General features: G+C 38.6%; 3 protein-coding genes across 6 annotated transcripts; 2 read left to right on the top strand and 1 right to left on the bottom strand.

Annotated features, from left to right (window-relative positions):
* Positions 815-5154, top strand: LOC18771125 (probable GMP synthase [glutamine-hydrolyzing]). The gene is made up of 5 exons (XM_007204752.2): positions 815-2351; positions 3289-3346; positions 3451-3534; positions 3690-3831; positions 4509-5154. The coding sequence occupies exons 1-5, from the start codon at positions 1868-1870 to the stop codon at positions 4875-4877; spliced, it is 1137 nt and encodes a 378-aa protein (XP_007204814.1). The 5' UTR covers positions 815-1867; the 3' UTR covers positions 4878-5154.
* Positions 5762-10172, bottom strand: LOC18769337 (probable WRKY transcription factor 32). The gene is made up of 5 exons (XM_007204037.2): positions 9786-10172; positions 9599-9648; positions 7538-8334; positions 7264-7422; positions 5762-6400 (listed from the first exon to the last, which is right to left on the bottom strand). The coding sequence occupies exons 1-5, from the start codon at positions 10021-10023 to the stop codon at positions 6043-6045; spliced, it is 1602 nt and encodes a 533-aa protein (XP_007204099.1). The 5' UTR covers positions 10024-10172; the 3' UTR covers positions 5762-6042.
* On the top strand, positions 11071-14074 carry LOC18769735 (probable purine permease 5). Of its 4 annotated transcripts, XM_020568202.1 has the most exons (3): positions 11071-11645; positions 12339-12467; positions 12812-14074. In XM_020568202.1, exon 3 carries the CDS (start codon positions 12820-12822, stop codon positions 13879-13881), a length of 1062 nt encoding a protein of 353 aa, XP_020423791.1. In that variant the 5' UTR covers positions 11071-11645; positions 12339-12467; positions 12812-12819; the 3' UTR covers positions 13882-14074. The 4 variants fall into 4 exon arrangements, with proteins under 4 accessions (XP_020423791.1, XP_007202258.2, XP_020423790.1 ...); XM_007202196.2 differs by lacking the exon at positions 12339-12467 and having other exon boundaries at positions 11071-11640; positions 12807-14074; XM_020568201.1 differs by lacking the exon at positions 12339-12467 and having other exon boundaries at positions 11073-11645.

Raw genomic sequence — 14294 nt, 5'->3', positions numbered from 1 at the left:
GTCAAAATGATAAGAGACTCAACGAAATGCAGGCTTGTAACTAAACTGAGGCATAGCTAGGTGCCCGATATTAGCATATGAGATGGGATCGTTTGGAAGGCAAAGAGACAAAGGGAGTGCAGTAATTAAGATCTTTTTTGTCTTTGTGCGTTTGCATGCCAAATGAGACATGAAAGGCTACCAGAAGAGTCGCAGTGGTCCATTGATGTGATCAGATTAAACAGTAAAAGCCTCAGCCTGTTGTGTAAAATGTACCCGAATTTGGAGAAAAATTAGCTGCAACGGGAATAGTACTAAGTTTGTTATTCCCATCTAATAATGTTATGCTATATGAAAGTGATATCACACATATAGCATTGTGGACTATACATTTTCATCCAGCTAAAAACTCAATGATTGTAACCACAATGTGTAGTGCGGTTGGCAAACTGCCACCTCCAGTTGGAGATCTACCTGGTGCCTCAATGGCAAAGGTTCGAAATCCATTAGAAGCACTTTATGACTAAGGATAAGCCGAATCCGAACTGGAATTAATCCTACCTTTCAAGTGTGGGACACCTCGTAGTATTTAGCCAAAAAATAAAAAATAAAAAATAAATTCAATGATTGCTTTGCTTGCTTACTGCTTCCGCCTAATCAATATTAGTTTTAGGTAGAATAACAATTCATTTTCATCCAGCTCAAAACTCAACGTTTTGAATGTCAAGTGTTTTATTTAATATAAGAAATGGTTTAATTTCATAATCTTTTTCTTCAAATCACAAGAGCTGAAATGTTCTACTTTGGTGTGCAGCGCGGCAGGCAATCAAAAATAACCGGGCTACAGCCGGTAAAAATGTTACTTCACACCGGCTCTCTAGGTCACCCCACGATAAATAAAACAGGACAACCTTTCACTCTCTCTCTGTCTTCTGCTCATTCTGTCTCCCTCTGTCCAAATTCAGGGAGAGAAATTTCAATTCCTTAAGATCGAAACCATTTTCTCTTCAATTCTCACAAAACCCGCTTTCCCGCATTTTCTCGGAAACTTTCCGTCGGGTCATTTTTCTCGGAAAAAGTATGGGAATTGCAAAGAGTTCATTTCCTTTGTGTCAGCTTTACTCTTTCCATGTGCTGTAGTGAGCGAACGACACAGTTCGTTTGAAAAACCTCTGCTTTTCTCTCTTTTAGATATTTTCAGTCGCTCTGTTTTCCACGAAAGTGCAGAATGGGAATCTCTGGGTTTCGAGGCGCTTTGAAAGCTCATTTATCTTTTTTGGGGAATTAGTCGAGCTGTGTATGTAAAGCCCTAGTTTTTTGGTACCTAAAGGTTAAGCTATTTTTCTTTCACTTATTTTCTGTGGAATTCTGAGTGGGTCTTGACTTTCTTAGGGGTTTTGGGCAAGTTAGAGTCTGGGCATTGGAAAAATGGGGGTTTTAGGGGTTTCTGCAAGGCGGTGTTTCGAAGGGGTTGAGTATTGGCTTGGTGAATTTTGAATGTGAATGGACCCAAGGGTTGGTAGGAGTATAACTTTGAGGGGCTCGTGTGGTTGAAAAGTTCCCCTCAAAGTTGAGATCTGTTTTGGGAACTTGAAGAGCAAGGTCAATGAATGTGCATAGTGGAAGTGTAAAATCCATATGCTTTTGGGTCTCTGGGGGTCTTCCTGGTTGTTTGAGCTTTTGAAAGTAAAAGAAGAATCTGGGTTTTACTGAATTTTCTAGATGGGTTTTTGATGATTTGAGGGTTTGTTGGATCATATTAGCTGCTCGGGCAAACCCATATTCTGGTTGAATTCGAAGTGTGTATTTTATTTTTCTTTTGATTCTGAGTGGGGAAAAAGGCTGAGATCCTTGGAGAAGTTGGTGTTCAGTCAAAGGAGTGATACTAATGTCAGGAGCTCCGAGAGTAAGGTCTATCAATGTGGCTGATTCAGAGTCAAGGCCAGTGCTTGGACCTGCTGGGAACAAGGCAGGGACGTTCAGTGCACGAAAACCAGTTTCAAAACCACTGAGAAAGGCTGAGAAATTGGCTGAGAAGGTTGCCTCAGCTGAAGAGAAGAAAACTCGTCAATCTTCAATGCTAACTACCTCTCCTCAGCTGCATTCTCCCAGTGTTCCGTCAGTGCTTCGTCGGCACGAGCAGTTATTGCACTCAAATTTTTCACTAAATGCTTCATGTTCATCGGATGCCTCTACGGATTCGTTTCATAGTAGAGCATCTACTGGTAGGCTGACTAGGTCGAATAGTGCAGGCAGTAGGAGGAAGCAGTATGTTTCGAAGCCAAGAAGTGTTGTTTCTGATGGTGGATTGGACTCTCCTCCTGATGGTTCGCAGTCTAAGAAGAGGTGTGCTTGGGTGACGCCTAATACTGGTTCGTTCTTATTTCTTTGATCCTGGTGAAAATATATGCTTCTGGAGCGATTGGTTATTTCTTTCTAGTTAGTAATGTGCCTTTCGTATAATTATTCTCATGATATATTCTTTGCCGGTAATAAGTACCATAAAGATTTGTAGAATATATTCCCCTCCCGGTATTGTTATATGATTATCTTGTGACACGTTTCTTGTGACACGTTTCAGACTAGCAGTAGACTGGCATGATTTAATTCACAATTCACCAGAGTATAGGCAAATTAATTTTTACACCGCATGCCCCTCGTAATCTATAATATACTTGACAATGAAGACATAAGTTAATGACAGTTCAAAACCAAGATGAGTAGCATTGCAGTTCATATTTCCCCAACAAAATCAAAGAATTCTGTACCTTTGAGTGAAGAGCTTCAAGTTAAGGGAGAATAAGGTTCTTATTAGGGTTTAACAGGCAATTTCAAATACGCTGCTGATGGAACTAGTCATGTTTAAGGCTTAATTGGATTAGAACTTACTCTCCTCAAAGCTGTTGTATAAGTTAACAAATGAGTATAAATGCACTGTTCTTCAGATGTCCAAGCAGGAAATTCTACACTCGGCCCTTCGCCATTATATTGATTTTGTCTCATTGTCAATTTGTTATGAATAATTTATTGCACACTTGTTTGGGTCATGGATGATAGAAAACGGATATATAACTCCAGAAGGCAACAATTTGAAAGATTTTCATTTCCATTTAGGGAGAGGGTGGAGGGGTTTCTTTCTTTTGATGGGTGCTAGCCTTATAACCATGCAAAGTCTTGTGGAAGTAGAACTACATGTATCTTAGCCAGAGAAACATCTTGGATAGTTGAACCAAATATAATTTTCTACATGACTTGATATTCTTCTTTCATAGATTTATATTCTGATCGAGATTGATATGTTGTAAGCAGATCCATGTTATGCTGCTTTTCATGATGAAGAATGGGGGCTTCCAGTACATGATGACAAGTATGTCATAGCAACACTTTTTGCATCTATGTTGATTGAAATGAAGATTACTTTGTAAAACTCTACTTAACAGTCATTTTCCTGATCTGCTTGACCACATACAGGAAACTGTTTGAGCTTCTTGTCTTATCTGGTGCTTTGGCTGAACTTTCATGGCCGGCCATTCTAAGCAAAAAGCACATCTTTAGGTACTGTTTCTGTGAAGGTTCTCTTTTTTAAATAGTAACCGACTTACCCTAAATTATGTTCTGTATAAAGAGGTTGGGGCCTTTTAGTGATGGCCCCTTCCCTGTTGCATGGCCTTTCCACTCTATGTGATTAATTTACAAGCTTCTTTTTGCAGGGAAGTGTTTGCAGACTTTGATCCCGTTGCCATCTCAAAGTTGAATGAGAAGAAGCTAATAGCACCCGGAAGCAATGCAAGTTCCCTATTGTCGGAACTAAAGTTGCGTGCTATTATTGAGAATGCACGTCAAATGACCAAGGTAAATGTTCATTTCCTCCTCCAGTTGTATGAGATTGACTAGCAGAAGAAGCACACATGTGCAGACTTAGTAAATTACTACTAGCTCATATATGGGAAGTACTAAGAAACCATATGCATGTAAGCATCCAGTATAATGTACTTTTTCAATGATACCTAATTTTAGCCAAAACTAATGTGGCACGTTGTTAGTATAATTGTACTAGTGGAATTATTTTATGCATCACTTTCTACAAACAAAATAGCCTCATTCACTCAATTTTACACAAATAAACTGGGGACCACATGTTTTCTCTTGTTTGTGCAAGCAATTAAATGGCATATAATGGGTGCTTAGTGATCATTTGATCAGGTAGGTTAGGTGAAAAAAGTAGTTGAATGGTGGTCCTCACCTCTCTGTAATTTGTATCACACATATAGGGCAAATTGTAATTCTATCATCCATAGAGCAGCCTGACCTTCTATCTTACCTCAAGAATTGCTCATGCAACCTAATTATTCCCTTTCTTCAACATGCCAGCTTGCTTCATTACTTAATCCTGAATCACGTATTTGACTTGATAAGTTCCAACCATTAACCACTATCCAATAACCCTTTTACTGTATCCATGATTGCACATTTTTTAATTGCTATGATTATCGTTGCCACTAACTTTTTGCAGGTTTTGCTGATGCCAGGTCATAGAAGAGTTTGGATCATTTGACAAGTATATTTGGAGCTTTGTGAATAACAAGCCTATAGTTAGCAGATTCCGGTATCCTCGGCAGGTTCCGGCAAAAACTCCAAAAGCAGATGTGATAAGCAAAGACCTCATGAGAAGGGGATTTCGAAGTGTGGGGCCAACTGTTATTTATTCTTTCATGCAGGTCGCTGGAATTACTAATGACCATCTCGTTAGTTGCTTCAGATTTCAGGAGTGCCTAAACGCAGCGGAAGGGAAGGAAGAGTATGGAATCAAGGATGAGGCTGAAAAGAAAACAGAAAATGGGATAGAATCGGACTTATCTGTTGCCATGGATGAATTGAGTTTCTCCTCAGACTTGTAAAGAAAATGCCTTGGTCAGCCGGTTTCAATCATCAGTTTGCCACATTGACTGATTCAGAGCTACTCTTGTATTGGGTAGTAGTGAAGAGGGTTTTGTGTGTAATTAATGAATTCTGAAGCATTATGGATTCTCGCTCTGTAGATTACTGAAGTGGATTAAAATGAAAACTGGTGATTGTGCCGTTGGTGCGGCTTCTCTAGTCTTGAGACCTTTCAAAAACTAATATACAATTTTTTGTACAGTTAAGATATTAGTAATTAGAATCTCTTTAGAACCAGATTTGGGCATTAAAAAGAAGAGAAGAAAAAACACTGCAATGCTTCTCTATCTGATTCATTCTAGGTTTAGCTTTTGCCTGACAATTGTGGGGTGGGGCCGGTTGATATCCCAGATGGTATGCCTTAAGCAATGTGCTGGACTGGACAACTGCAAGCTACAACTCTACATCTGATGAGTCATTTTGGTGACAAATTGACAATGAAGGATGTGTAGCACAATATCTCTCTGTCTTTGTCCCCATATGACCGGCGACGGGGAACTGCTAGTTGATTGATGGACATGTTTGCACTCTTGCCTCAACAAGTTCACCAAAAAATGTGGGCCACCACTCTTTCAAGCGTGAATTTAATTGCTGACTATTGCCTAGGAAACCCTTCTGCCTTCTGCCTCAAGCATTTTATTTTGTCCAATCCAGCCAGGTGGGTTAATTGAGATAACGACTGATGGATTGTCTTGGAGACTTGTGTACTGTTAGCAACAGCACAATCCCAACTTTTCCAGAAGAGAGAAACTTCTCTCCAATCTATTCAAGTTTTCTAACCAAAGTAAATTGACCATTTAAATTTTGCTTTATCTACTTGATCTGAAAGAAATAACTGCAAACATCAGGAGGAAAAGAATGCCACCCATTTCTATACTGTTTCACTGCGATTAACCTATTCAACACAAGATATGCAAAGGTGTACAAATACCAAATCTACACAACTGTGAACTATAAGACTACAGCTGAAAGGTGAAAGCGACCCACAACAAAATAAAAAAAATAATAAAAAAAATCAAACCTGCCAATGTGATAACTTATCAAATTTTATATAGATACACTGCTTGCTTTTCTAAGGCCCGTCGATGATGGTCTTTATCAGTACTTGGGCCAGCTAAGGAACTTTCAGCAAGGCTTGATTTCAAATCCAATGCTCAAAAGAGTTCGAGCTGATTCCATTGCCTTCTCGCCTCCAAGGTCCAAGGCCTCACCAGTCAATTCTCCCCCGGTGTCCACTGACCACTGGGTTGAAGAAATCTGGTTTTGGTGTGTATCGGTCTTCTTGATATGCAAATTGTTCATGGAAGCAGGAGCAGCGGCAGCAACAAGAGGAGCACTCGGAGGGCCATGTCGTTTCTTTGGAACAGGCATGTCATGGTCATGTATCCCCTTGTATGTTATAATCACAGCACTTGTGTTATCTATGGCTGTTTCAATGTGCTTCCGGACTGGACACCCAGCAGAAGTGCATCTGTAGTAGTTCCTAAAAAATTTAAATACAATTATCAAAACATAAGGAAAGGAATACATGTAGTAGTTCCCAAGTGGGGTTTCAACAGCTCACATGATAAGCAACGGAGATTTATGCAATATGCAAACTTTTTTAAGTCTAAAGGCAACTGCATGCATAGCATACCCAACAATTATTCTCTATTATTTGCATCATTTGAAACTGTCGATAACCATTTTGCTGGCAATTCTGCAGCTCAAGATTACTGTGTAGAGAAAAGACACTTTCTGACTTAAAGCTACGAATAGCTTAATATTCATATCCCCAGATACATAATACCAAAGAGACAAATTACAACCAAAGGGAGAGGTTCATATGTCATGATTAACAATAATAAACAATAACGCTCTCTAAACACTCTGCATCAATTCCATTCACTTTCTATTTCTTGTCAATTGATACTCTAAACAACTGGCAGATATTATATCAAAAGCTTCATTTGATTATAGATGCCACCAGACAAAATACAAAACGAGTAAAAGGCATTCTTTGGTCAATGTCATTTCTGCTGAATGAATGAAAATGGAAACAGTTAACATTGCTTAAGAATCAAAAGCAAATTGGAACATTTAAGTTGTTCTTTTGAAAATTCATAACTGAGGCTCTGCATCATTGAAATTTCCAGTTAGTCCAATTGCATCTTTCAAAAATTAAGCGCACTATGAAGTTTTGGAGTAGATAAGTCTAGCACAAAGGCAGGGATGAAGTTTATGTAAAGAGAACATATGCCTAACATCTTTTAATAACATAAAATACTGAATCTGAACCCCAGATGCTGATTAATTAGGTCAATATATCAAGCTACAAAGAAAAAAATATGAAGGAAATGGGCATACCTGGGATGCGGATTTCCTTTCACCATCTTCTGTCCGTATTTGCGCCATCTGTATCCATCACCTGATATTCCAACATCCCCCGCCGCATGCACAACAAATTTAGGTTTCTTGCCAGGTTTTAGGAGAGAAGTTGAATACTCTAAGTTGCTTTTCTTCACTCTGGTTATCAATAAGCAGAGAGTATATGAAAACCAGGTAAATTTCTACTCCTTTGAACAAGTATGTTACAAAATACAGCATGGGAAGAGGAAACAAAAGCTACGAGTAAACTTGCCTTCGTTTGGGTTCTGGTTCATCACCATCACCATGCTCCTCCTTGATCTTAACATCACCATTACCATCAGAGTCACTTGGGCTTTGCCGCTTTCTTTCAGGAATTGAGGGTGTTTCTTGAATACGTTCTTTTGAGGATGTGGACGGCTCTGAATCATTAACTGTTCTGCAAGGATGTTCTGTAACACTATTCCTTACACACTCAGCAGATAATGCAAGTTTACTTTCCTTTGTGCAGTTACTTTTTCGAGGGGGCTCATGAGTATGTTGGCTTTTGTAAACAATCTCTGTTACATAGCCCGAGTGGTCACAGCATTCAATCTTCTTGGCATAACACTCAGAATATGTGCACCTATAATAACTTCGAGAACCTTGAGGACTCTTCACTTGCTTCTGACCATATTTTCTCCAGTTGTAACCATCAGAAGCAGATGTCTTCACCAGAGGAACAGAAGATATAAATTTATGGTCAGAAGAATTTTGCTTGTCCACCTCTGGTGTACATAAAGTATTAACCTTTTCTGGTGGCAGTTTTTGTTCTAGCAGAATCGGGCTGGGAGCAGATGAAATGGATTGCGTAACAGAAGTTGGTGATAGTTCTGACAACGGAGTTGGATAAACAGTCAACTGAAGCGGACTTTGTGTCTGAGTCTGAATGGATTGTGTAACAGAAGTTGGTGATAGTTCTGACAACGGAGTTGGATAAACAGCCAACTGAACCGGACTTTGTGTCTGCATCTGAGCATCCTGGTGTGTTACAATTGCCAAAATTTCTTGGTGGCTCACCCCAAGTTGCTCCTGAGAGAGAACAAGGAAAATAATTATACAAGTGAAACACAAGGAACCAGATATTTGACTTATGATAATGAGAGGTATAACATTCTGGAGTTGCACATGATTCAAATTACGTGATACAAGATGCATCCAAGACCCATTCAGATTGCCATGAATGTGCATCTAGAATTTGTCATAAGGAAGACCCGCGCCTCAAGTTACGCTGTAAGAGGTCTAAATGACATGATGTAAGGTCAATTAAGTTGGCCTGTTCCTCACACATATAGACTGAAAGTTTTTATTGTTAAATGTATTGGCCTGTTCCATCAGTCATAAAATCCAATCATTTTGTCTTCTGATATTATCTGATCACTAAGTGGTCAAGTTTTCTAACTTCCAGCCAATCCTCTGAAAAATGATACTTTTTTTGAATTGTTGCGTTTGAGTTTAATATTGCCTGTCGTAGGATCTCATCCCACATATGATGTAGGGTACCTGGGGTGTTGTATTAAAGTGAATTTTTTTTCCATGTTGGACTTGTTTTATTACAAGTCCAAGAACCAGAAACCTTGAAAGTGGACACTTTAGCTGACAAGGTTGCCTCTTTCGAGTGATTAATAGCTAAGTACTAGCTTTCATTAATGCAGATTTTATGCTTCTTACTGTCTCTTCTATGACTTTCTTTCCTATTACTAAAACATTCTCTTCATTTTGACATATAATCCACCTCTCCAGAAAGCAAACAGTATGTGAGATAATATCTCTTTATTTTTTATTTTTTTCCTTTTTGACACATAAGTTCAAAAGGAAAGAGGAAAAGATTTTACTTTGGTTATCACTACTCCAAAAGCGATACAGGCTAAGAATTATTTTGCAACCTGACACTCCTCTTCACTTGTGGCTCTCTCCCTACTTTGTACCTAGAGGGCTTCACAAAAACTGCGAGGCTACAATCACAAGGATTTCGGATTCATGATTTCAACCCTCAAACAAGAACTTTAACAAACATTTTTGCTCTGTCCCCATGAAAAGGCACTCATAGATTTCAATTCCAAGGAAAATTCATAAACAAAAAACTGCAAGAATGCAAAACAATTTCCACCAGCACCCTTGCACACGACTTCTCCCAATCCGTGATATATTTATACGTCCCCCCTCACTCCGGCCCAAAAAACAAAAGTCAAGCAAACAGAAATTCACAAAAGTAATATCACGCAAATAAAAGTGCTCACAATTCACTTAGCCAAAGATCAAAAGTTTAGAAATTGGATGTGAATGAGCTTCTAACCTGTAATTGAGCTCCATCAATCGACTGTGACGTGGAGTTAACCTGAAAACCTGTGGGATCAACCACACAAGATCACCCCGTTCACTATAATCCCACCAAGCACTAAAGCTATATAAAATATAAAAACAAAAAAACATTTTTTTTTCTTCCAAAAACTAACACACCGTTTCCGAAGAACAAAGCTTACCTGCACACTGATCGTTCTCTGATGATTCCAACGTAGAAGGCACCGCTAGGGTTTCTAATTGCGTCTCTCTTGACTCTGGTGCAGAGTTCTGTAACTCGCCCAGCTGAATTTCACCGAGTCGCTTTCCTTCTTCGTCCTCGTCTTCATCTTCATCCCCTTCTTCATCTTCTTCTTCTTCTTGTTCGTTTGGCTTTAGCTTTTCTACTTGGAGAGCATCGAAGCTCTCGTGCTCAGCCATGGCCGATTGTCACTCTAAGAGAGTAAAGTTTTTCGCAACTGTTGGTACTGTGACTTTTATAGTGTCCAAAATCGACCCCGAAAATGAGACCGAAACCGAAAAATGTTTTGGATTCTGTGTACCGGCTTATAGATTAAGGGGAGAGAGAGAGAGAGAGAGAGAGAGATGTTGTGGGGATATATGTGTCTTTGACTGGCGTTGACTCAGGTGGTTTTTATGACGGTGTAACCGAAGCCGTTAATATCTGCGTTACATCAGATGCGGGGATCACCGTTGTTTTGTTGACTTGACGGTTTCCTTTCGGCCGCCGTTTGGACTCGGACATAGTGACCCATTTTCTGTAATTTGTGTGTTTAAATAAAAATCTTGTATTAATTTAGTCAGATGTTATAAGCACCTAAAAAGTGATATTCTACTCATTCTCTTCCCTTATTTATTGGCTCATCACTTTAGGAGTTCAACCTCGAATTTTGCTTTTAATTTTTAACCTCAATTTGTATGACAATATTTTATTTATCAACATTATTTCATATCATTTACAACCTTATTCTTTTTTATATAACAATTATTTTTTAAAAAATTTGAATTCATGTGAACACTTAAGATTTGAATTCGTGTGAAATCTTAAAATTTGAATTCGCGATCTCTCAAAAATAAATTCATGTCTTTAGACCAAATAATTACGAACCGCTTATCTTGCATATACACAAAGGTAAAAAATAAAATTCGCTTATCAATTTTTTATATCAATATCAAAATTAGAATGTATTCTTATTTAAGTTGTGGCTGTGGTCTTATATAAAATAAAATAAAAAGTGTAGTTTATTGAGAATATTAATTGTTGGAAGAAGAGTTTGTGGTTATAGTGGAAAACCCTTTTCGTAAGTGAGAACGCAATTACCACTTTGCCGTTTTTGTTATGGATTGGAAGGCTCCTAATTAAACTGCTTTCTTTGTTAAAGATTAAAGGGAGATTCTTGCGAGAAAGTTAATACGACTACCAAGAACAGAAACGCAAACGCTGATGGTAGAACTCTGAGCACGTGGCCGTTTGTTGTCCAATCAAGATATAGAGCAGAAGACAAAGTTCTTTTCCAAAATCATTTCGATTCGCATAGACGACGAGGAAGATATATGTACATATTTATGATGAGTTTTATATATTTAAAGGGTTGAAAATTGAGTTACGAAAAAAAAAAAAAAAAAAAAAGGGTTGAAAATTGAAATTAATGAGGCCGTCTCCGTCATCATCCTCCAGACTTGGGAATACAGTCCTGAATAAATAAATAAATAAACATTCCTTTACACAGAGTCCAGTCCATCCAGATATCCCGAAAAGTAGTCACCCAAATTTACCCAACCCAACCCCGTTGGAGTTGAGAAAGAACACGTTCACAACAACAACTAATACAAGTAGATCAATGAATTCACAACCTATCTAAACCCAACCCCAGAACAAAAACTATGTGACTTGTACTTGCATGCTCCGGATTACGCAAACGCATCCTTTTCACTTCAATTCGCTTCCGTCTTGTCTTCACCTCCAAAATACTCTATAGCTATTCTCTACCCTATAGGCTCTCACTGCCATCCTCATTTAATGCAGCCGCTGCTGGAGTCAGGTTAGCCTTTTCTTTACTCAATTTCACTTCTTTTTATTGATTTCTGTTTTTCTTTTTCTTTTCATTTTGATGCTGATTGGTTGGTTGGTTGCTTGAGAGAGAAAATTCAATCGAAATTCCTGCTGGTGTGTGATGGGTGGATAATCTGTGTCGCTGTATGGAAAATTAGAATTGAAAAGTATGCACTGTTCACTTTTTCTGTTCGCTTGTCCAATGCATTGCTCTTCAGTAGCAGTACTGATATTGAGCTGTTTTCTTTTTAACTTTTAACTTTTTCTGTTTGCTTGTTATTTTGTTCTTCAAAGTTCAAATCTTTAAGCTTAATGGCTTTTATGGCCTCAGCTGTTTTCTTCTGTATACAGCAAACTGCCTTAGTTGTAGTAGACTAAAAGAGCTATTAGGAGACAGATAGAAGAAGAGAAGTTGCAGTTATTTTATGCATCCAAATAAGCTTAGAAATTGGGTTTATTCATGTAGATTTTAGTTAGTTTCCTTTGAAGTTGTGTGTAGTGATTTTATTTGATTTAGGGATTGTATTTGGTTTCTTTTACTGTAGAGATGCTGGTTAGCTGTAGTTTGCTTCTGGTTTGGTTCCTACTTCTTTTTTATTTTGCCTCTGTCTTGTTCTTCTTCTTCTCTCCTCCCCTATCCTATGTTCCCCTCCACTCTAATTCTCTTCTTGTTCTACATCAGTATAGTTTCATGGTGGGTTCAATACTGTGCATTTACTGCTTATACTTATCACATCAAGTGCTCTTCCTCTTCATGGGAAAAAGAAAAAGAAAAATGTGGTTAATTTGAAGCCATGATTTTGCACGGCAGGTATCTAAGTCAGGGTACTAAGATCCAAAAAAAATTAGTTTGGATTTCTTTCCCTCCTTTCCCTTCTTTCCCTCAATTATCATCCATTTTAAGCTCATTTAACCAGAATTCAATGAATTTATCTTGACTGAGTGGTGGATAACTTCAGAAAATGAAAAAAAATCTAGAATTTTTGGTCGAGAGGATGAGAAAAATAACTGTTGGATTCTGTTTAAATGGAGTTAAATGGGTAAGATTTGAATTTTGAGGAAATGAGATAAAAGGAGAGGATGAATAAGATCGATTGCTATTTTATGGGCTTGTTAATATTGATATTTTCTCATGATCATATATATTCATGTCAGGGAGGAGAATGGAGGAGGAACCATCAAATCTCCCAGTTTCGTTATGGGGCCGGGTTTCTGCCTTTGAGGCGAGGGCTAGGGAAGCATACAAAAGAAAGCCAATCTCACATTGGATTCTTCTTGTTCTAAGCAGTGCGGCAATGCTCGTAGCGTTCCCTGCATCAAGCCTTCTGTCTCGTGTCTATTATGCCAATGGTGGCACTAGCAAGTGGATCATTTCATGGGTGGCAGTTGCAGGGTGGCCTCTGACTGCTTTGATCTTGTTCCCTACATACTTGGTCTGCAAAACCTCTCCTACTCCCCTCACTTTAAAACTTACTTTTTCTTATATTGTGCTTGGTCTCTTAAGTGCTGCTGACAACCTCATGTATGCTTATGCATATGCTTACCTCCCAGCATCTACTGCTTCTCTTCTCGCATCATCATCTCTAGTATTTTCTGCATTGTTTGGATATCTACTTGTGAAGAACAAGCTAAACGCCGCAATAGTAAACGCTGTTGTTGTCATTACTGCTGCTATGACCATCATTGCTTTGGATTCAGATTCAGACAGATATGGAAATGTCACTGATAAGCAATACATTTGGGGTTTTATATGGGATATTTTAGGGTCTGCTCTCCACGGACTCATATTTGCTCTTTCGGAGCTAGTTTTCGTGAAGCTAGTTGGTAGAAGGTCCTTCCATGTTGTGTTGGAGCAGCAAGTGATGGTCTCTTTGTTTGCGTTTGTATTTACCACGATTGGAGTAATTGTGAACAACGATTTTCAGAGAATGAAATATGAGGCCAGAAGTTTCGAGGGTGGTAAATCTTCTTATTACCTTGTTCTCATTTGGAGCACCATCAGTTTCCAGTTGGGGGTATTAGGGAGTGTTGCTGTGCTTTTTTTGTCGTCCACTGTTCTTGCGGGTGTCCTGAATGCAATAAGGGTACCCCTCACAAGCATTGCGGCGGTCATTTTGTTAAAAGACCCAATGAGCGGCTTGAAGATCCTCTCTCTGGTCGTCACATTTTGGGGCTTTGGCTGCTACATCTATGGCAGTTCCTCGTCAAGTAAAGATTCCTCGTGATATTTTCTTGTCTGCTTTCTCTTTGTTTTCAATCTTTTGGGGTTATGTGTTTCGTTTATCATATCTTATTATTATACTGGAGCTCTTCGTTGTCAAGACATTTTTCTTCCCCAAGATATCAAGATGTATTATAAGCAAGATATATGTAATATTTGTTCTATTTCAAAGGAAAGAGCTGCAATTCCCAAGTGCACCCGCGTGTGCATGTGTAAACGTTTTTTTTCTCGTCTGGTTTTTGAGGATATAGCAGAGACAACATCATCGCATACGAACATGGAATCTAGGTTAAACTAACAAAAAAGCCTTTTGAGGGCAAATTACATCCAGAAAGACCACAGCAACGTCATCAAACCTAATGCCAACAGATTCATAGATTTATTCAAAGAGACCCAAAAGTAAAGCCATTAACAAGA

The sequence above is a fragment of the Prunus persica genome, chromosome G7 (genome assembly GCF_000346465.2).
Source record: "Prunus persica cultivar Lovell chromosome G7, Prunus_persica_NCBIv2, whole genome shotgun sequence".
NCBI classification, from domain to species: Eukaryota; Viridiplantae; Streptophyta; class Magnoliopsida; order Rosales; family Rosaceae; genus Prunus; species Prunus persica.
The sequence above is the reverse complement of the archived record's forward strand: the minus strand, read 5'-3'. Positions and strand labels throughout refer to the sequence as shown.

Excerpts from the sequence above, each read along its gene's own strand:
- LOC18771125 (XM_007204752.2), top strand. The coding sequence starts at position 1,868 with ATGTCAGGAGCTCCGAGAGTAAGGTCTATCAATGTGGCTGATTCAGAG. Across the intron at positions 3,535-3,689 it reads AGCAAAAAGCACATCTTTAG|GGAAGTGTTTGCAGACTTTG; the intron begins GTACTGTTTCTG and ends TTCTTTTTGCAG. Across the intron at positions 3,832-4,508 it reads ATGCACGTCAAATGACCAAG|GTCATAGAAGAGTTTGGATC; the intron begins GTAAATGTTCAT and ends TGCTGATGCCAG.
- LOC18769337 (XM_007204037.2), bottom strand. The coding sequence starts at position 10,023 with ATGGCTGAGCACGAGAGCTTCGATGCTCTCCAAGTAGAAAAGCTAAAG. Across the intron at positions 7,423-7,537 it reads GAACCAGAACCCAAACGAAG|AGTGAAGAAAAGCAACTTAG; the intron begins GCAAGTTTACTC and ends ATTGATAACCAG. Across the intron at positions 6,401-7,263 it reads AAAGGAAATCCGCATCCCAG|GAACTACTACAGATGCACTT; the intron begins GTATGCCCATTT and ends TAAATTTTTTAG.